General features: G+C 46.2%; 1 protein-coding gene across 2 annotated transcripts in view; it reads left to right on the forward strand.

Moving 5' to 3' along the window:
• Nucleotides 1–616: 616 nt before the first annotated feature.
• Nucleotides 617–22,596, forward strand: part of LOC144936481 (MOB kinase activator 2-like) — a 77,738-nt gene continuing 55,758 nt past the window's right edge. The window contains exon 1 of one of the 2 annotated variants that reach the window (XM_078863573.1): nt 617–1,247. In XM_078863573.1, coding sequence (XP_078719699.1) covers nt 1,210–1,247 — 38 coding nt within the window. In that variant the 5' untranslated portion in view covers nt 617–1,209. Of the gene's footprint in view, nt 1,248–21,193; nt 21,564–22,596 lie in introns of those variants that run through there. The other variant, XM_078863574.1, reaches the window with a different exon arrangement.

Here is a 22,596-nt window from a genome sequence, read left to right on the forward strand (position 1 = left end):
GAGAGGCATTTGCTGCGGCTCGTGGTGCAGATGGCATTTTTCTAAATGTTTATGTTAAAAAAACGTTGCACGTTGCAAGCGGGTACAGTACGGTCTTCAAGTACGAATTAAAGCAATACTTTTCTCAAGCATCGCAGAGTGATATTTGTTAATGATAATAATGATCAGCACGTTAAGAATAGTTTTAATACAAAATTTGTATTGTAATTGTATTCAGTGATTGCTTATCTTTTTTCATTAACAATAACAAGTGTTAACAATACTTTTATTTCCTTTGAATATATGTTAAACGAGTAATACATATATGTACAAATATTCCACATTTAAATTAAATGAGGAGAATACATTCATGATTTGGGAATATATATATATTTCCATTTGTGCAAAATATTTAAAGCAATAGATTAAATAAATTCTGCAGAAATTTCCGTGACATTTTATTGCAAAGCCCAGTACAAATACGCTTTCAGCGAACATAAAACAGAGGCGAAAAATATCTAACCAATGCCAAACAAAAGTCTAATAAATAAATATTAATTACATAACAGTACCATAAACTGCAAATTTTTCATCAATTGAGCTGAACTCCGAATACAAACCACGTAAAAAAACGGATAATACACGAAGAATTTATTTGAAAGGAGTGTCGGCTTTGTGAAGAAATCCACGCTTGCCCAGCCATAGCTCTTTGGATAAAATCGTCTTGGCAGCACATCTCTCCACAGCTGAGCCGGCCAGCCAGCAAGCCTCTTAGTTGACCAGCCAGCCACACAGCCAGCCAGCAAGGCTCATAATTATCCGCCAACCAACCAGCCAGCCAATCAGCCAGTTACTTAAACAGTCAGCCACAGCCATTACAATTAATCACTCAGCCAGGCTGGCAGTTAGCCGAGCAAACATCCAGACATCCAGCTTATTATCCAGCTATTCGGCCAGACAGCGAATTATACAGCTAACCAGCCAAATCTGACCAGCCAAAAAGTCCACCGGCATTCCAGCCAGCGTAGCCAGCTAACCAAACGGGTGACCAGCCATCTGGTCAGCTAACCAAGCAGCAGCACACTGTTACCCTCAGCCAGTCGACTCGTCTGGGCGCCACCTCTCCGATTGGCGGCGCCAGTCAGGGTGGACGTGGTATTCTGTGCCTCGGTCGCCCATCCATCTGCAAACGTGTGCCCCAAACGCCTCCTGCGGGCCATTTGGGCCAGCATGCGTCTCAAGCGCAATGGATCGTATACGCTACACAGGTGAGCCCGACTTACAACTCCTCTATCCTGTGTGTTTGGGACACAGGGTGCTCCCTATTGGCACTTGCTCCAAGAGCCTGTTTAAGTCGATATGGGGGGGATCGTTGTCCTTGTGCGTGACGCGATTGTGCTTGAAAGGGCTGCACCGTGATGTGTGTGTTTGGGCGGCGAGGTGGGGTGTGGTGTAGTGGTTAGCGACCCAAATTCGATTCCCGCTCACGACCAATAACCCTGGCGAATATTTGAATCGGTCTAGGGCCTCCCCTAGGTCGACTCAGCCTCAAATGAGTACCTGGGCTGTGCGTACACATCGCCACTGGGGAGACAAAGACGGCGGGGCGTGGTGCTGGCCACCCACCCCCTCGTGTGCCGTGCCGGCCTTCATAGGTGCTTGCTAACAACACTTGCCCCAACAGTCTGTTACAGGCTATACGGACGGATCATTGTCGTTGTGGGACACTGATGTGCTGGATAGCGCTGCAGGATGACCCATAACTGGCGAATACTTGAACCGATCTCGGGCTTCCCCTCGGTAGACTCAACCTTAAATGAGAGTACCTGGTGCGCTTTGTAAACATCAGCATTGGCGAGACAGGTGGCTGGGCGTGGTGCTGACCACCTACCCCCTCGCTACAGCACTTGCCCCCAACAAACTGTTGAAGGCTATACGGGGGATCTTTGTCTTTGTATACGGCGGAGAGCGGGTGGTACAGCGGTTTGGCCCTCTGCGCTTCGAAACCAGCCACCCAAATATCAGTGACGAATATCTGTAACGGTCTTGGGTCTTCCCTAGGTCACCTCAGCCATAAAAAATAGTAACTGGTGCAGCATGTGAATTACGTTTGCCGGGTGTGTTGCGAGCCACAGCCGTTCATCATGCCTCGGGTCAGCCTTCAAAGGAGCTCGCTGACTGCACTTGTCCCAACAGGCTGCTGCATGGCTCTAAGGGGGATCTTTGTTATTTACAGTGATGAGGGTCTTTGTTTTAATGTTCAAAGTCGCTGACGCAAGGTCTAGACCTATTGTTACCAGAACACACTGGCTGTCAGCGCTGCAAAGGGCCTACGAATTAAATTGCAAGTGATGTTAATCCATAGACTTTCTCGACCAATACGATTTATAATTGCTTCATCTTGGGCGTGATCGTGCGGCTGAAATGTAACTGTTTTACAACAACCCTCCACCAAGTTTCAAGTTTCATTTATTAGGTATAGCCCTGTGAGCCATTCGGCTCTTGAATCGGGTGCAACCGCAACAAACAAAAAAACAAAAACATGAACATGCAAACAGAAAATCCAAGAAAAGACAGCAAAATATTGCAGAAAAAGCACCGTACACCAACACTGTGTGCAAAAATCCCAGTGGGATGCAAGTCAAACAACAACAACAAGACAACTTAGATTCAGGCCATCAGTCTAACTCTGTACTACAACAAACAAACATGGCCAAACCGAAAAACGTTTCAAAAATCACCAAAATAAAGCCATAAAAGCTATGAAACAGTGATCAGCCGACAGCCAATCAAATCCAGTTGTCACGTGGGCAAATACGCCAGTTGATTAGTTTTTTTCAGCTGCAATTTATCACTAACGAAAGATGACACCTAAATATGTACACAAACGAATGTCATCTAGTAGACGTGTACCTCCGGATTAGGAAGCCACTGGAGCTATGCACTTTTAAATAAAGATTGAAGACTCGTTTTTTAAAACTGCTTTTTGTGTTTAGTTTGTTGTCCTTCCTCCACACATCCGATTAGCACGGTTGGATACGTAGGGTGCGATAGAGGTTCAACATCCATACGCTCTGTGTCTCTGACTGTCATAAACGAATAGGAATGTTTCGTTAGGGTTAATGGACCGAGTGCAACTATTTGCGAAGTGAAACAGTGGTTGTCTTATGGAGTGGCTTGCTCCCGCCATTAGAATATGGAATTGCCGTCCACTGGCTCTGTGGCCATAAACATTGGATAAGCACCGGCCCACGCTCACTTGGGCAGCGAGACACTTTCAGTGTTTTCTTTCACGTTCTTTACTTAACCATTTGACATTCATTATCTGGATTGCCAAAACAAAGCATTTGAAGTTCATTGTCCCGGTGTGTTTATTTGACTCTTTGATATTCATTGTCTGATCAAAGGAATGTTTTTCTTTCCGTTTGACTACTTTAACCCGAAGTGTACCTTTTTTGCGAGTGAGTTTTTTCGCAACGCAGATGATCAATAATTATAATCAGACAAGGGTCCGTGTCATCAAGTTTATAATATAATTTACATTTGTTCTCTGGACTCTCTCTCGAAAAGGAGTTTCTGTGGCATCCATTCGAGCAGGCACACTATTTGACCGGTTTCAACTCCTTGAGCCCCATCGGCCGAGTGTGCTATTAAATTGTCCACACATAGCGACAGTCACGTTGTTGTGATGATTCGTAATTACTCTGCATTAATTTACAGCTCATTCTCAATCCATTGCTGGACGAAGGCCTCCTTGTGCCGTGTTGGTCATGGTGTTGTTTGACCATACTTCACCACATTGGTCATTGAGGGTTGGCGAATAAGGGGGGGGGTGGGTGGCAGGACTGGTTCAGATATCACTCGCCACTAACATTAGCCTCGGCTAGGAGTTTAACCCATGTAGGCGGGTACATTGCGCAGTGCGCTACCCACCGCGCCAATTTTTTGACAGTTACAATATTATTTATCATTGTTACGGTATTTTAATACTATTTCAGTTGCGATTTGACAAGTAAAGCCTGTGGCCTGTTAGAATGACACAATTGTTTTATTTTGTGAGTGATGATTCGTGTCTTCTGGTCTTTAAAGTCCACTTTAACATTGGCAACTCACTTCGGTAATTTCATGCATAAATGATCAGACGGCCCTCGAGGGTGAGTGGTTCAGTGCTGGTTTATTTGGCTGGGGCATCTGATACTGTTGATCTCTATTGGTGTTTTATTTGGAGGTATGCAATTTTTATATTGACTGTGCCATTATTACTTAAGAATGTCACGTGATTCTTCAAGAATGTCATACGCAAAAAAAGCCCACCACGTTACTTTTGGTGTTTCATTTAATTTGGCTAAATTCCAGCTCTGAGAATGTAAAAATATTGGTTTGAATATCATGCATCAAACATTTCCATCACAATGGGGCACTTAGTTAATGTATGGCCCCTAGTGTGTAGATAAAAGGTCACTTGATCTGAAAATAAGTTCAATTTAAATTAGCTTCCATGGACCATTCTCCAACACACGAGGGGTTGCACTGCTCTCTGAGATTTCCAAATGGAGTCTTCATCTCGTGACGGGATGCCAATGGCACAGTTGTTGGAGGAAAATTGAGAAATGGACAAAACGTGCGATTCTTTCAGAGGTAGCGGTAAACTTTGTTTATACTCTCATTGCAAAATATGGTAGCTCACACAGCAGAGTTCCTTTTATAAGACGTGCTCGCATAGCAGTTAAACTTTGGCCCAGTGTCACGCAACGCAGCATCATACCCTTCTTAACCATAACCATTCGGAGGCGGTGGCAAATCCAGACGCGAATATTTGGAAGAGTCGAACGTTAAAACGGAACAAGACTGTCACGAAATGCGGGGATGCATTAACGTATAGACCCTATCTCAATCTTGGCTACTTGATGCCCTGGACTGTATTATAGAACATCTGCTGCACGGCAGTGATGTGCCACCACTCATAACACAGACACAATCCTGGTGAAAGCTCGCAGCCTCGTTGGGTTTAGCACAGGAATCACGAGGCTCCGTTGAAAGAGAGAATGTGAGAGCGTCTCCCCCATTCCACATCCTCCCACGAGCCCAAGGCAGCATTCACACGACTTCCCTGTGAAATATGTTACTGCCATTATGCACAAGGTCGGACAAGCTCTAACAAATAATGAAGTTTCGGGGAGGTTTTAAAATTCAGGAGGGGAGCGATTGTAAATCCCTCGTCAATCTTCGAACCGCGCGGCAAAAGGCCGGGGACGACGCTATAAATTTGGCACCGTTGCACGTTGACATTGGCTGTGTGTCGGGTTACGAGAAGGTCATGCCGTGTGGAAGACGTGTCGCTGTGTTCCCTGAAGCCAGGAGCAAGCCAAGAACCGCTCTCACCAAGCGCTGAACGCCGGCTACGTTTCACGCCCCGTGTTCCGACCCTCTCTGCCGCGCAAATGAGAACGCTCCAAGCATGGCCCGTGCTAACTGTCCATTGTGCCGGAGTCCGCTTATGGGATAGAATATTTTAACACGTTCAGGGCCACGTGCATTATTGAGCAGGAAGACACCCTGACTTTGTGCGCATATTCAGGGCACTACTTTAACTAAAAACTTGTTTCGCACCTTCGATTAGCACTGTTGGCTACGTATGGTGCGAAAGAAGGTCAACGTACATGCACACATACAAAGTCGATGTGCTTTTTATCGCTTAATAAGGATATAACGTGGCCACATTTTTCAAAGTATCTCAAAGCCCAAATGAGCATTGAGTTGTCACGTCTATACTGGCAGCCTGGAGCCATTGAATGAAAATTCCCCATTCCCATGGTGGAGCCATTCCCTCCAAATGGAGGACAGCTGTTACTAATTTTCGTTCTGCTGGGCCAAAGCTCAAGGGATAAGGTTTCAGGAAAGGGAATTACACCTTTGTTGGGTTAAAGTCAATAAGATCGTAGTTGTTTGCGTGTGGAAGTCTCACTAGCCCCGTTATTGCTACAGGAGGGTCCTGTTCGCCTGGTCCACCGTGCTGTGTTGAGTATTTTTCTGCGACTGAAATGGAAACTGGAGTAGCTGGAGAAAACCTATATAAACCAGGGGATAACTCAAACAAATTTGGAGACGAGCTCGCAAGCACACACACACAATAATAAGATGGCTTGTGTCCATAACCACGCACTTTCGATGGTATTGTCCAGCAGTGGATAGAGGACAGCTGATGGTGACAGCTGAATCAAATTCACGTGCTCTCATCTCACGCTCACGTTTACGACGCTCTTCGCCTGCGAGTGCAGCACGCAGAGGCGGGCAGCAACCCTCATTGAACATTAGAGACCAGAGCTCGCGGGTACGATGAGAATGTATTGAGGCGGGCACAGACAGCACAACACACAGTGGGGTTTGGTGTGGCCAGAAGAACAGGCGACCAGGAACCGGTATGCCGAGGGCAGGGGTCCGCAACTTGCGGCTCATGCGGTGGTGGCTCTTTGCAGAGGTGTGGACTCGAGTCATGTGACTTGGACTCGAGTCAGACTCGAGTCATGAATTTGATGACTTGCGACTCGACTTGGACTTGCATAACAATGACTTTGTCCCACCTATGAGATGTGGACTCGAGTCATGTGACTTGGACTCGAGTCAGACTCGAGTCATGAATTTGATGACTTGCGACTCGACTTGGACTTGCATAACAATGACTTTGTCCCACCTATGAGATGTGGACTCGAGTCATGTGACTTGGACTCGAGTCAGACTCGAGTCATGAATTTGATGACTTGCGACTCGACTTGGACTTGCATAACAATGACTTTGTCCCACCTATGAGATGTGGACTCGAGTCATGTGACTTGGACTCGAGTCAGACTCGAGTCATGAATTTGATGACTTGCGACTCGACTTGGACTTGCATAACAATGACTTTGTCCCACCTATGAGATGTGGACTCGAGTCATGTGACTTGGACTCGAGTCAGACTCGAGTCATGAATTTGATGACTTGCGACTCGACTTGGACTTGCATAACAATGACTTTGTCCCACCTATGAGATGTGGACTCGAGTCATGTGACTTGGACTCGAGTCAGACTCGAGTCATGAATTTGATGACTTGCGACTCGACTTGGACTTGCATAACAATGACTTTGTCCCACCTATGAGATGTGGACTCGAGTCATGTGACTTGGACTCGAGTCAGACTCGAGTCATGAATTTGATGACTTGCGACTCGACTTGGACTTGCATAACAATGACTTTGTCCCACCTCTGAGATGTGGACTCGAGTCATGTGACTTGGACTCGAGTCAGACTCGAGTCATGAATTTGATGACTTGCGACTCGACTTGAACTTGCATAACAATGACTTTGTCCCACCTATGAGATGTGGACTCGAGTCATGTGACTTGGACTCGAGTCAGACTCGAGTCATGAATTTGATGACTTGCGACTCGACTTGGACTTGCATAACAATGACTTTGTCCCACCTATGAGATGTGGACTCGAGTCATGTGACTTGGACTCGAGTCAGACTCGAGTCATGAATTTGATGACTTGCGACTCGACTTGGACTTGCATAACAATGACTTTGTCCCACCTATGACTGATGTGGACTCGAGTCATGTGACTTGGACTCGAGTCAGACTCGAGTCATGAATTTGATGACTTGCGACTCGACTTGGACTTGCATAACAATGACTTTGTCCCACCTATGAGATGTGGACTCGAGTCATGTGACTTGGACTCGAGTCAGACTCGAGTCATGAATTTGATGACTTGCGACTCGACTTGGACTTGCATAACAATGACTTTGTCCCACCTATGAGATGTGGACTCGAGTCATGTGACTTGGACTCGAGTCAGACTCGAGTCATGAATTTGATGACTTGCGACTCGACTTGGACTTGCATAACAATGACTTTGTCCCACCTATGAGATGTGGACTCGAGTCATGTGACTTGGACTCGAGTCAGACTCGAGTCATGAATTTGATGACTTGCGACTCGACTTGGACTTGCATAACAATGACTTTGTCCCACCTATGAGATGTGGACTCGAGTCATGTGACTTGGACTCGAGTCAGACTCGAGTCATGAATTTGATGACTTGCGACTCGACTTGGACTTGCATAACAATGACTTTGTCCCACCTATGAGATGTGGACTCGAGTCATGTGACTTGGACTCGAGTCAGACTCGAGTCATGAATTTGATGACTTGCGACTCGACTTGGACTTGCATAACAATGACTTTGTCCCACCTATGAGATGTGGACTCGAGTCATGTGACTTGGACTCGAGTCAGACTCGAGTCATGAATTTGATGACTTGCGACTCGACTTGGACTTGCATAACAATGACTTTGTCCCACCTATGAGATGTGGACTCGAGTCATGTGACTTGGACTCGAGTCAGACTCGAGTCATGAATTTGATGACTTGCGACTCGACTTGGACTTGCATAACAATGACTTTGTCCCACCTATGAGATGTGGACTCGAGTCATGTGACTTGGACTCGAGTCAGACTCGAGTCATGAATTTGATGACTTGCGACTCGACTTGGACTTGCATAACAATGACTTTGTCCCACCTATGAGATGTGGACTCGAGTCATGTGACTTGGACTCGAGTCAGACTCGAGTCATGAATTTGATGACTTGCGACTCGACTTGGACTTGCATAACAATGACTTTGTCCCACCTCTGAGATGTGGACTCGAGTCATGTGACTTGGACTCGAGTCAGACTCGAGTCATGAATTTGATGACTTGCGACTCGACTTGGACTTGCATAACAATGACTTTGTCCCACCTATGAGATGTGGACTCGAGTCATGTGACTTGGACTCGAGTCAGACTCGAGTCATGAATTTGATGACTTGCGACTCGACTTGGACTTGCATAAGAATGACTTTGTCCCACCTATGAGATGTGGACTCGAGTCATGTGACTTGGACTCGAGTCAGACTCGAGTCATGAATTTGATGACTTGCGACTCGACTTGGACTTGCATAACAATGACTTTGTCCCACCTCTGGCTCTTTGTCTTCTCCCCTTGCGGCTCTTTTTGCTGCCCCCTTGTGGGCAGCCGTTTGAAAAAAAAAACTTAAATCTTGAAAATATTTTCACGTAAAGATAATCGATTAAATATGGCAGAGAATGAGGTCACATTGGAATCTCTTGGTGACGATAAAATGTACAAGTCACAAACTGTAGAATAATTAAGGGGGAGGAATTAACGAAAGAGACGCATTTGATTTTATCACAAATTGATTTATTGAAGTCAGAATGTGTTGTCGCTGTTGTCATCTGCTTTATACCCGATGCTGTGTTTGTATACAAGTCTCTCTGCGTGGCATGCGCGGCTCTAGAACTATTTTGGTCAAAGACAAAAATAAAATTAAAATGTCTCTTCTTCTTTGAAAGGTTGCCAACCCCTGGCCCAGGGGAAGCCCCAGAGGACTGATTCGAGATTCCAGCTTTCCACTGATGCTCTGCGTGGCCAGGGATTGAACCCGGGTTGTTGGGATTGTAGCGCGGTGCATGAACCGCCGTGCAAACTAATCCCCAACCAAACGCATACAACAGCCGCCATTCGCCACTAAGTGGCGGTGAAGTCACCATGGCGCTTGTGCCAGGCTACGTGTACGTTGATGCCACGTGAAGTGTCGAACGCCCGCCGGCAGGAGGTCACGGGGCAAACCCAGGTGCCATGGGTCGACTGACTAAGATGACTGACCGATGCATACATACATAACGCACACACACACACAGATAAAGACTCCTCCCTGAAGCCTTTACAGGCGGTTGGGGGTAAGTGCTGGCAGCGAGCACCAATAAAATTCAACACGGCACACGAGAGGGTTGCGTGCCCACCACCACCACCGCCAACCACGCCCGTGCCGCCTTTGTCTCCCCAGTGCTGATGTTGATACACCGCACTTGGCACCCATGCAAGGCGCCGAGCGAGAATCGAACTCTGGTCGCCCGCCAGGTTTCGTGGCGCGTTGTGCGCTCGCCGCTACGCCACCACTGCCCCCCAACCGCCCATACGCACGCACTCAAATCCACGACGGACGGCGTGCGTTTCAATGGCATGGGGACGAGGAATGCGCGACTTGTGTCCGCTGCTGTCGGGCGTTTATTTTTACGGATCGTGCCGACCTGGCCGACATGGAATTCACATTCCTGGTTATTTGCAGGCGTGAGGTCAGAAGCCTGGACATGGCACCCATCTGACGGGCATATCGCCTTTCTCGACGACGCGCGCATGGGATCCGTTGGGGGGGGGGGTGATAGTGGGTGGGGGAAACAGCTGTCGCTGCTGAATGAGATGTAGGGTCTGTGTGCTTGCAGAGTTTTGTTTGGGGGAGGCCTGGTTAGTTTGGGGGTCTTGGAGCCCGTTACTCATTGCCAGCCCCCCCCCGCGTCCAGCTCAGCCCCCTCCCCCTTCCCACAGTCGTATTATGGCTACTAGAGCGGCGTTCCGAACAAGAATGTGGGTCCTATTAAAGGAAGCAACTCCTCGGTCATATTCTCACCCGTTAGATGCTGCAAGAGGCTGTCATCGACCAATCTCAATCGACGAATCAATCAGAAAATATATATTTTTTGTTTAGAATACGGTCTAAGCTTGCAAATGCGGTTGGAAATGTAAATGGGGTGCTCCACGGTGGTGAGATGTTAACTACCTCGCCTGGTATGCAGGAGGCCGTGGGTTCGATGCCGACCCTGATGCATGTATATTTGGAGTTTGTGTGTCTCTCTCCCCGTAGTCGCGTGGATTTGTCTCCGGGTGCTTCAGTTTTCCCCTCCACATTTAGAATGATTTGGCTGCTTTAAATTTCCACATGATAACCCACATCTGTTGGAAGGTCGCTTCTGAAAAATAGCTATATTGCTCAGTGGGCCTTAACTGGTAAAAAGTTTAAAGTTTTTGGTTGAGGTAAATAATTGAGAAAAATTGCCACTTTTTAAATATTCGTTACTGAAGGAGGTGGCTGAGAGGTCGAAGCATTGACCGGGCAACGCCGAGATCCTGGGTTCAAGTTCGGTAACTCTCCCTGATGAAACTGGGTTCACGAGTTTGCCGAATTGATGATCTCAGTCTGGCCCCCAATGGCTGTGGTCGCTGCACACGCGCACAAATAAATAAATAAACCCCATCATATTAAATTTAGTTTTGCACTTGATTTTGGATAAATTCCAGCTCTGAGAATGAAACATATCAACTTGACTACCCATACGACGGTCTAATTGCAGAATGAAACGAATCATTTGCTGGTGCTGCATAATTGGCAGTTGTGCACAAGCACAAATAATAAAATACGACTCGACATACCCATCAATAGCACTGCCGAACAAGGATTAGCACGGTTGGCTACGTATGGTGCGAAAGAAGTTCAACGTCCACACAGAGGTGATGTAATGACCCATCATACATATGTGATGTAATCGCCCATCATGCGAAATAAGTTCAACATACATAGGTGAAGTAATCACCTATAATGCGAGAGAAGTTCAACATACATACATACATAGTTGATGTCATGACCCATCTTTGATATCCTATGAAGATGAGTCTTGCCCACAATGCCGTCCTGTATATTTGTGGGGGTGGGGGGGGTTTGTCCGTTTAAGGCCACGGTGTTATTGACGAAAGCGTTAAGTTGATAGTTGATTGCTGAATTGCGTGAGAAAGTGCGTCCCCTACTGTGCAAAGGACGCAACAAAACGTTTGCATGAATATTCAGAAAGAAGCTCTCTGAAAAAATGTGTCCGCGCATCAATCTCTGACAAGTAGTGTGTGGCGCGCTGTGAGATCTCTGAATCAATTACCCCACTCGATAGGGCAATTGCAGTGCATCGTATAGGGAAGACAACGAAATTAAAATATGCAACACTTACACGTATGGTACTGCAAATAATACACATTTAAAACAAAACTCACGAAAGCACAATCCAGCAACTTGGCACTGCAAGTCATAACACTGAAGGGTAATAGCAGCTGCGTTCTCGACAATTACTGCCATGCCTTATTTATAATAAGTATAATAAACAATAATGCATTTTCTGTATCTAGAAAAAAACCCAATGTCATTTATGCCGCCATATTATTTTCAAAAGCTTCCCCGCATTTTGGAGATTTGACCAATTCTTTTTTGGAAGGGTGCAAGACTCATTAAGTGCTGCTGCAGTATAATTGTGCATAACAAATTAATATACAAACAAGAAGTCAACTTTTAGCCCATGCCAAAACAACATTTTGGTTCACCAGTTCATGGGCTTTCTGGAGCCCTCGGGTATTTGGTCTACCCTTCCACACTGACCACGCGTCTAGGAAGAGGTTGGAGTACACTGTTCCCCAAGCTACAATACCATGCTGATCGAGTTGAGCATAAACCATCACGTGAACTCCGCTTATCCTCGCAGCGGCTTTTAGCTAGCCATCGAACAAAGACGTTCACCGCATCGCGTGCTTTCAGACGCGCGTCTGCGGTCGTCTGAAATGCTCTTCCTTCCGATATTATAAAGCCACTTGAGCTATGCACTTTGAAATTATAGATTGAAAACGATATTCTTGGTTCTTTCGGTGAAGTCACGTAGAAGGGAAATCATAAAATAATGAAAATAAAACAATTAAATTCTCACGACGTGACTTTACCAAAAGAACCAAGAATATGAATCCCTGCAGTCACGAAAGCTTTCAATCGAGATTGAAAACTAATTTCTCTTCAGAACTAATTTTTGTGTTTAGTTTGTTGTACTTCTCTCACACCTCTGATTAGCATGCTTGGCTACGTACGGTGCAAAAGAAGTTCAACATACATACGTACATACCATAGAGCACGTGCCGATCGATTGTGTTGTACCCATGTACTGCATACTGCTGGGTGGACAGAAAGGAGTTGGGCGTCGATTTAAACAACAAAAAAATCTCTCCATTGTTTCAACTGCCGCTTCATAATATGAAATCTACTGGACATCTGTGGAAAAGAGCTTCATAGCTCATCAGATTCTGCCAGCATGAATACATATTCTGATCCTGAAAAAAATATTAGAAATCGAACTGCGACAGCTGCTTTCGTTTCTCAGTTTAAAAAGGTACACGTTACGTCGCTTGCAATACATTTCTATATGTGCGGGAAACCGATAACCAGTTTTTACCAGTTTTCTTTGGTTAGCGGCAATGACAAAACAATGTTAACAACCCGAGTAAGTATACGTTTCAAACAACGAACAGAAATGTATACAAATGCACTCGGCCTTTGTGCACTATGCAAAAACCATCAGCGGTTCCTGAAGAAATACCCCGTGGTCCCCTTTGGCTTAGGTCACCATCAAATTAAACTCGAGGGAATTTTGACCAACTGATGGTTAAGTCACCGCTGCTCACCGCTGCAGAGTCTGCCGCTGGGAATCGCAACATGTGGATTCCCACTTGCACACCCAGGGGCCCATTAGCTTGGCTAATGCCAATAATAATCAAACCCATTGAAACAGAAACGTATTTCATACACTGCAGATGTGGTCCTTGGTAGGAATGTGGCGAGGGGTTTACTCTTAGATGCCACGGTGCGAGAGATGCCGTGATGGCGAGATGTTAACGACTTCGCCTGGTGTACAGGAGGTCGTGGGTTCCATCCGAACCGGTCGTGGGTTCGATCCCCACCCTAGCACCTGTATATTTGGAGTTTTCCTGTCCGCCCCGTGGTTGCGTGGATTTTTCTCCCCCCATATTTAGAAGCATGCGTTTAGGGTATTTGGCTGCTATAAATGTCCACGTGATAAGCCACTTCGTTGAGCGATCATTTGTGGCCAAGTCGCTTCTGAAAAAAGAGCTCCGGTCCCGTATATAGTTCGGTGGGCCCTCACCTGGTGAAGTAAAAAAAAGTGAATTTTAGTTTAGTGACCACAAGAGGGCGCGCGTGATCAGTTAGAGCCACGATGAAGAGCTCCCGTGTCACGGCGACTGTAAACAATTACAGGAGGCTGTATTACAAATTCCTTGCACTGGAAAGTGAATTTTATAAATAACCCGGTGGTATTTGTTGGCTGTGGCTCATGTATCACTGCAGTATTACGCTTAGCTGCGAGTTCAAATCTCGGTTGGCGATCAAATCAACTTGGATCGATTTGTGGGTGTCATCTGTTATCTTTATGGAGAAACTGTCAATTTACCATGGGAATGTGGAATTCCCAGCATTGGATGAGGGGTATCAACAGAGAAAAGCGCCAGTTAATAGCTCGTTTGAGCAGGTTCAGAGCAGCCAATGCTGAAGAGCATCCACAGTTCCTGTTTGAGCTCCAGGTTAGTTTGATTCATAGCATTTCTCTCTTTGGACACGTCTCGACCAGGTCAGGCTGGGACAAAAATTGAAGAGCGTGGAGTGATGAGTTTTTACAAATGACATTGAGACACAGAAAGAGGAGCACGTGGATTAGAGAACACACACAAGTTAGACATCGCATTGACTGTTCATTTAAATAAATAAAAAAGCAAGTTGGCTTAGGCAGGACATCACGAAGAAGGGATGATGGCTGGTGGTCGAGAATAATGACAGAGCGGCTGCCAAAGGAGAGATCGCGTTGTGAGAGTACGTTCCGCGACAAGAGATGGAGCGATGATTTCAGGTGGTGTGCAGGTGCTAAAGTGGATTGTTACATCACAGGGCTGTGTGAGAGATCGCGACAGCTTGGGAAGGAAATCTCAATTTCGGAGCTTTCGTGACTGCAGGAATAATTTTTTGGTTCTTTCGGTAAAGTCACATATAAAGATAAAATAATAAATCAAATAATAGCATACTACGACGTTTCGAATAATTCCTGCAGTCACCCCCCTCCCTCTCTCCGCCCCCACCCCCTCTTATATTTAAGGCCTCGTCACAGAAACGACCTCTCTCTTTGTGCTGATACGTGTTCTCTCTCTCTCTGTGTCTTTGTGATGTCTGTCTGCTTGTATGTCTGTCTATAGTTTTCTGGTTATATTTTTGTTGCTATTTCTTTTATACCTGATGAAGATTGCTTGTGTTGCAATCGAAACGTCGTAGTATGCTATTATTTAATTTATTAATTTATCTTTATACATGACTTTACCGAAAGAACCAAAGAATAGCTTGGGAAGGCTTTTACGCAGTCGTGAACTGATCGTAGCTGCTGCTGTTGATGTTGAAATGTCCAGTGTAATATAGTAGAACCCCTGTTAACGACTCATCGCTTAACGACGGGCCTCCATAGAGCCCAATGTGAAGTGTATAGTAGTGTAGTGTATAGTGTAGTGTATGGTGTAGTGTATGGTAGTGTAGATTTTGGTAGTGTAGTGTATGGTAGTGTAATGTATAGTAGTGTAGTGTACAGTAGTGTAGTGTATAGTAGAGTAGTGTATAGTAGTGTAGTGTACAGTAGTGTAGTGTATAGTAGAGTAGTGTATAGTGTAGTGTATGTTAGTGTAGTGTATGGTAGTGTATAGTAGTGTAGTGTACAGTAGTGTAGTGTATAGTAGAGTAGTGTATAGTAGTGCAACCAAAATAATAAGCGGAGGCATTTTTTTCGAATTGGGTTAAAAAACAACACCCCCTCTCAATATTTCAAGATTCGCAACGCACTGTGGTGAACACGGGAGACGGTGGGCCCCTTAATCCATAACGTCACGATGCACTCGACTATGAATGTTTTAAAAGTAATTCTGACCCAGGAAATGTATTTCAAAGGGACATTCTTTAATTTTGATGTACTGTGTGAAAATATACGTACAGTGTGGTGTATTTCTCCTCTGAAGCGGTTGTTCCGCTCAGCTTGTTTTAGTTTCCCTGCTGGGTTTATTTTGCATTCCTTTGGGGTTTTTTTTTTACCCAGGTCACTCTTGCAAAATGAGAGGACAGTATATTAGGATCTCTCCAGTTCTCCGGGTTTAATCTAAAAAAATGTAACATTTTTGACTACTGTAACTGCAACAGCCAAACCACTCCCCAAAACAAGCATAGACACGAACACAGAGGTCAGCCGATACCTGTTTGACGGGGACCCAGATTAAGGGGAGAGGCGAGGCAGTAAATCCCCGTGCTCTGCGTGGAATGTATTCGGCACAATGCCGACCACGCTGCCTCCGCTTCCTTGCTCACAAAGGGGCAGGAACGGTGGTGAGCCCAAGCTGACCCCGTGGCCTTGCACACAACTTTTGAGCCACACTCGCTCCACGTGTGCACACCGCAGGGGGTCGTGTACCGCTGCGGCGACGGCGTCAGCATTCGTGGTCCGATGCCTGCGTACATGGTCACGTACGTACAGTCAGTGGCGGAGCATGGTTTGCCATGGGTCCCGGTCCAAGGAATTAAATGTTAGCCCTCCCCCCCCCCCATCATCTGCGATCCCTCGAGATCGAGTATGATGATCACCCATGCACAGCGATGATGGTCAGAGCTTGTGGCTGATAAGGCCAATCCTGGAACCACATTTCTTATTGCTGTCACTGCAACCTATACAAATTGACTAATCGTCGCTGACTGGGGACCACCCTCTGCCCCCCCCCCCCCGTGCGGTCATAGACAGATCTAGAAGCTTTCTAAAGGGCAAACCATCTCAACATTTCCAGCATTCAAACAGGGCCCTACATTATATATTAGGTGGTGACCTTCATATTAGGCGGTGACCTTTGAAAATGTTGCCACACTCAAGCGGCACGCGGCCTCTGCAGCGGTTTCACTCTTATTAGAGGTCATCTAATACACGTGGACGATCACGAGTGAGTCAGTTCACTTGTTCTTACAAGGGTTAGAACACTTGAATTTGGGCACAGTTATAGCTGAGTGTATTGTTTACACTATACAATCCAAAAAAACTTTATTTACGCTTCCAAAAATGACGGTCGACAGGGCAGGGTCACAGCTTAAAGTCATACATGTATTTGTCTTGTATTAAAATACTGTATATGATCCCCCATCATCAGGGAACCAAGAAACCACCCTCCCAGGGAGTTTGAGACTGAAGCCCTGAGAAAGAACGGTAGTTTCCAACGTGTGAGCTGTGGTCTGCAAGGCGGTGGGTAGAACCGTCTTCACGAAACAATATTTTACTGCATGGATGTTGGTCCGTGGAAATATTGAGGGTTGACAGCGATCCTTAGACCCATAACCAAGTGGGGAAAGATTCCTACCTCCTGTTACTACAAAATAAAATATCTATTTAGGGCTGGTTGTTGTACTCGACATGAGATGCAAACAAAACAAATTCCTCTCTTTTCAAGTTTGGCACAGAGCTCATCTTCATTGGCAGCCCTGAACTAGATGTGGAAATTCAACATTCTCATGGCCATGCTCTCCGTGAAGGTGCCCACTGTTGATTTCCCAAATATAAGAGTTCAATGTACTCATTATTTCAATTGTGTTCACTTTTAACTTGGATTTGAATTCGCAACCTACCGCATTTGAGTCAAACAACCTTGATCAGTTGCTGTTGATCAGTATGTGCACTCCACTTGGCTTTGCTGGATAATACAGGCCCTGCCATCGTGCCCAGCTGGTTAAAATCCTTCACGTGAGCGTGCATTGCTTAATATCATTGTCTAGGGATACACGTGCATTTTTCATCCGATGTGAATTACAATGAGCCGTCAAGGGTAACAGCTTGTTTGCAGCAATACTGAACATGTGGATAATAGCAGCTATGTGGTTTGCTTCGGCTAGGTGGCCTCGGTTGGCATTTACGTGATCGCAGGTGGCGTGATCGCAGCTCAGCATGGCGATCTTGCCCGGCCTTCCCCTACCCACAAACCACCTCTCACAAGGGACAGTGAACATATCAACTCCTGTGCAATCATCTTTCAATGGACGGAGCCTCGTTTAACAAGGGCTTTGCAGCGTGACCACGCCACCTGCTGTATTGTTTGCAACGATTTATCGCTGTAGAAAGGTGACCGCTTTGGCATACGGAGCCAACCGAATTCGCACGGTTGGCTGCGTAAGGTGCGACAGAAGTTAAACATACAAAAGGAATAATAGCAAAAGCAAGCCTTTCGGAAAATAAACAAGTCTGAACCGCTGCTGCTCGCTGGTGTAATGAGAAACGCAAGCGGATGTCTTTAGAAGGAACAGTAAATACACATATGTTCAATGGGCATTTACCGGTTTTTTGCTTAGAGCAGGGCCCCGTGGTTTAGAAGGAGTGCTCTTGTCAATAACATCTGGTAATTCAGCAGCATTTGTTTAATAATCCTGACTCTGCTGATGAGACTCAGAAGGTTGAAACCAGTCCAAAACATGCTTTTCTTCCTTTAATAAATGCCCGTTTGATCATTGCAGCGCGGAAAGCCAACAGGCTGATGGATTAAAACATAATTTGTATTTATTTTTCACGGACCGGCTTTGTGCTCGTACATATTTGTCCGCTGGGTTTATGGCAAAACAAATGTTCGCCGCCGAAATCCGAGCGCGTCGTTAGCCCGCGCGCTTTCCCCCCGCCGCCGCATTCCTGTGAAATGACTGACACCTGGTTGCACGTTCACAGCAGGATTTCGTGCTCCTGAAAGACAGCCAGGGATCGAGTCTGACAGTGGAATGCTCCCTGGAGGCAAGGGCTGTCTTTCTCTTCCTTTGCAGGATGCGCGGCAGTGGAAGTTCCTGGTTTATGCCGATGGCTAATTGTTTTGTGATTCCCTCTTTCATTCTTTGCATTACCCGCCAGGCAAACGGGAGAATGGTTGATCGCGGGAGAGAAGAATTTGGGTCAGAGCTTTTAATTCGCTGCTTGTGGCTGTAATGGAGAGGTCTTCGGCATGGTGACGGCTGGTGGAGGCTGCGTGGTGGCACGCAACTGCAGTTAATCTGGATTCGGATGGTCTTTCTTAATTTGGAGCTTTCGTGACTGCAGGGATTACTCTTTGGTTCTTTCGGTAAAGTCACGTATAAAGATAAAATAATAAATTAAATAATAGCATACTACGACGTTTCGATTGCAACACAAGCAATCATCATCAGGTATAAAAGAAATAGCAACAAGAATCTAACCAGAAAACTATAGACAGACATATAAGCAGACAGACATCACAAAGATACACAGAGAGAGAACACGCATCGGCACAAAGAGAGAGATCGTCTCTGTGACGAGGCCTTAAATAGAGAGAGGGGGGCGGGGGCGGAGAGAGGGAGGGGGCAAAGAAAAAATTAGCATGTCAATGAAGGGCAGAGCAAATCCCGAATGAGCGCTGCGGGATGGGCCTTTGTGACATCGGCTGAAGGAGGCGTGGTGGCGCATAGGGTGTTGGTAGTGGCTTGGAGTAAACGGGCATGTGGTGAGGATTCATGGGCTCGAACAAAGAACAATGCAGATGGTAATGAGCGGTGTCCGGTTACCGTGGGCAGGTAGGGAGATCGCGTCACCATGATAACGAATCGGATGATAGTTGGGTTGTGGAGACACGGAGCAGCTTTGGTTTGGAACTGCGCCCGTGCCAAGATGCAGTCCAATTGGCCGATACAAATTTAGTGGCCTGTGCACATTGGAGCACTTTGTGGCTGGAGGTTAAAAAAATGTAGTTCCAATGTCAGAAGAATGGCAGCAGCAAAGAAAAAACGAAGCGTTCTTAAAATGACATTTTAACCACATTCGGGTTTAATTGTATGCCCTTTGTTAATACGCTGCTGGATTAAATCTAATCAACGCCACGTCGATCACGGGGGCTATTCGACCACCATACTTCCCCATTCTGGCCAGTGTGGGTTGATACAGGGGAGGGGAAGAGGGCAATGCCAGTGCAGATGTCTCTAGAATGGACCAGGTATATTTACGCATACAGTTTCGCTGATGTGCACGTGTATTCTTACAAGTTAAAAGGAAGTGCCCAAATAATATAGTTTGGGTCCTGAGCCAGTGGTTTAAATTACACATTTGCATCATATTTACAGTATTTATGGCCAGGATATATTTTGGAAATCGCTATTGACTTCCCACGAAGTGTTACCTATGTTATCACCCCATAAGGATGATGGACAGTGAACTATAACCCGTAAATTATTGTGCGTTCATACACAAATAATGTGTCTCAATGTACATTTAAATGTTATTATAATATGTAATGTAGATGAGGGTGAATGCATGCAAGTTGGTGTATTGACACACCCTCGTTTGTCGAATTTAGTCATGGAAGATTAAACCGAGTATTTAGCAAAAATCGAGAACACTTTTTTCAACGATATTCCGGTCCATGTTACAAATACAACGCCTCGCATCGACGGCTCTCCGGGACAAACACACGAAGACATCGGATATGTGAACATCGATGTGCACGTGCATAGTGAGCGGAATAATTGGCCGGATATGCGACGTTATGCTTTAATGATTCACTTAAACCTGATGGTGCATCGTGTAAAGGGGCCGTCCATAAATGACGTCACGCACCTGGGGGGGGGGGGGGAGTCAGACATTTGTGACGATGTGTGACGAAGGGGGGGGGTGTTTGAGAAATGTGACGTCACATCAAAATGCGAAACTTTAAATAAATATAGACAACACGTTCTACTTAATTAAATAGACTTTTAAATAAATGTTTGCTCCTACAACATCAGAGTGCAGCGCCACATTAAATACGCACTACAATGACAATAGTTTAAAGCGATTTGAAGCATGTTTTATTTTCAAAATGGAAATATGGTTTTGGGGGGGGGCAGAGCTTTGTGACGTCATATTTGAGGGGGGGGGTCTGACTTTTTGTGACGCCGTGTGACGAGGGGGGGGGGTCAAAAATCGCGTGACGTCATTTGTGGACGGCCTCTCTGGCGAAAAGCGCCCAGCTCCGGGCAGACAAGAGAGAAAATACCCGCACAGACGGGGGGGGAGTGAGAGAGATTGGAGAGAGGTTTGCGATTGAATGAGAGGGAGGAGAGAGACAGAGAGAGAGGGGAGGGATTAAGGGAGGTCCACAGAGAGAGGTGGGTGGGTCTGTAACAGTACAGTGTTGTGCGTGTGTGTGTCTGCTGTCCACAATACGTTTCAGCGCGGTCTGTTCAAGACACTCACAGAGAGGCACTGAGTCAGACGGCTTCGGGAGAGGCCGCCGAGCGAGATATTGTGATTTTTTAAAAATCGGAGGGTTTCGCGTGAATTGATGCGTATTTAGCTCGTTGTTTCAAAGTAGACCGGGCTCGCCGGTAAGATAACTCAAATGAAAAGCCCCTAACGTTTATTTTTTTTTTAACATCTCGCAGCGAGGTTCATATTGAACACCGCTGAGTTGGTGGTGGGTGAGTGGGAGCTGGTGGGTGAGTGAGTGAGTTGGTGGTGGGTGGGTGAGTGGGTGAGTTGGTGGTGGGTGAGTGGGTGAGTTGGTGGGTGACTGGGTGGTGGGTGAGCTGGTGGTGTTCAACCGCACCGCGAGCCGAAGGACATCTCGGCAAGGGAGGAGAGAGAGAGGGCAAGAGAGAGCGAGAGGCTGCTCTGGAACTGCCTGTGCGGGGATTCTTACCCTCCCATGGCACGTGGACTGCTGTAGCCACACGCCACAGTAGTAGAGGCACTCGCGAACGAGAGCCGAGCAAGAAACGCCCGTGCAGCAGCAGCAGCAGCCAAGAGAGAGACAGACAGACAGCATGGTGCTCCAAGCCATGGGGAGGCTGTTCAGATGGTGAGTTGGATCACGGCAGAGGATGGAGGTCTTGTGTCCGCTGTTGTGCAGCCTTTGTGAGTAAGCGGTGTTGTGTCCGAGTGTGAATGTGTGCGCGCGCGTGTGTGTGTCTGTGTGTGTGTTTATCTGTGTGTGTGTCTGTTTATACGTGTGTTTATCTGTGTGTGTGTTTATCTGTGTGTGTTTATCCGTGTGTGTGTGTGTGTTTATTCGTGTGTGTGTGTGTTTATCCGTGTGTGTGTGTCTGTTTATCCGTGTGTGTTTATCTGTGTGTGTATCTGTGTGTCTGTTTATCCATGTGTGTGTATATCTGTGTGTGTTTATCTGTGTGTGTGTATATATGTGTGTGTCTGTTTATCTGTGTGTGTGTATATATCTGTGTGTGTGTGTATATATCTGTGTGTGTGTTTATCTGTGTGTGTGTTTATCTGTGTGTGTGTGTGTGTCTGTTTATCTGTGTGTCTGTGTGTGTGTCGATCTGTGTGTGTGTTTATCTGTGTGTGTGTTTATCCGTGTGCGTGTCTATGTGTGTGTGTCTATCTGTGTGTGTGTATCCGTGAGAGCGGCCTTCATAGGAGCTCGCAAACAGCACTTGCCCCAACAATCTGTTCAGGCTACACGGGGGATATTTGTCTTTGTGTCTCCCCACCACAGCTGACACCGGTGGCACACAACACAATATTTTTTAAAACGGTGGCGGTCAACCCCTAGGTCGGCTCGGCCATAAATGATCACCACCTAAGTTGAGATGTGTAACTATCAGCAGAGGAGTGACCAAGGCGGTGGGGAACAATGGTATTTTAGGAGTTGTATTGTTGTTGTTGTTTGCTTCTGATGGCTATGCTGTCCAGGTAATGTGTGAGCTGTGTGTGTCTGTGTTTTTTAAGGGCAGCTTATTTGATGTCCACGCGTGTTATGGATGTTTGCAAACACCCACTTTGCCCTACGGTTTATATAACGCGGGGATCTTCATGTGTCTGCATGTGTGTGATATTCTGTACGTGTGTGTATCATTTGTGGGGAGCGGTGGTGC

The sequence above is a fragment of the Lampetra fluviatilis genome, chromosome 16 (assembly GCF_964198595.1).
Source record: "Lampetra fluviatilis chromosome 16, kcLamFluv1.1, whole genome shotgun sequence".
Classification (NCBI taxonomy): domain Eukaryota; kingdom Metazoa; phylum Chordata; class Hyperoartia; order Petromyzontiformes; family Petromyzontidae; genus Lampetra; species Lampetra fluviatilis.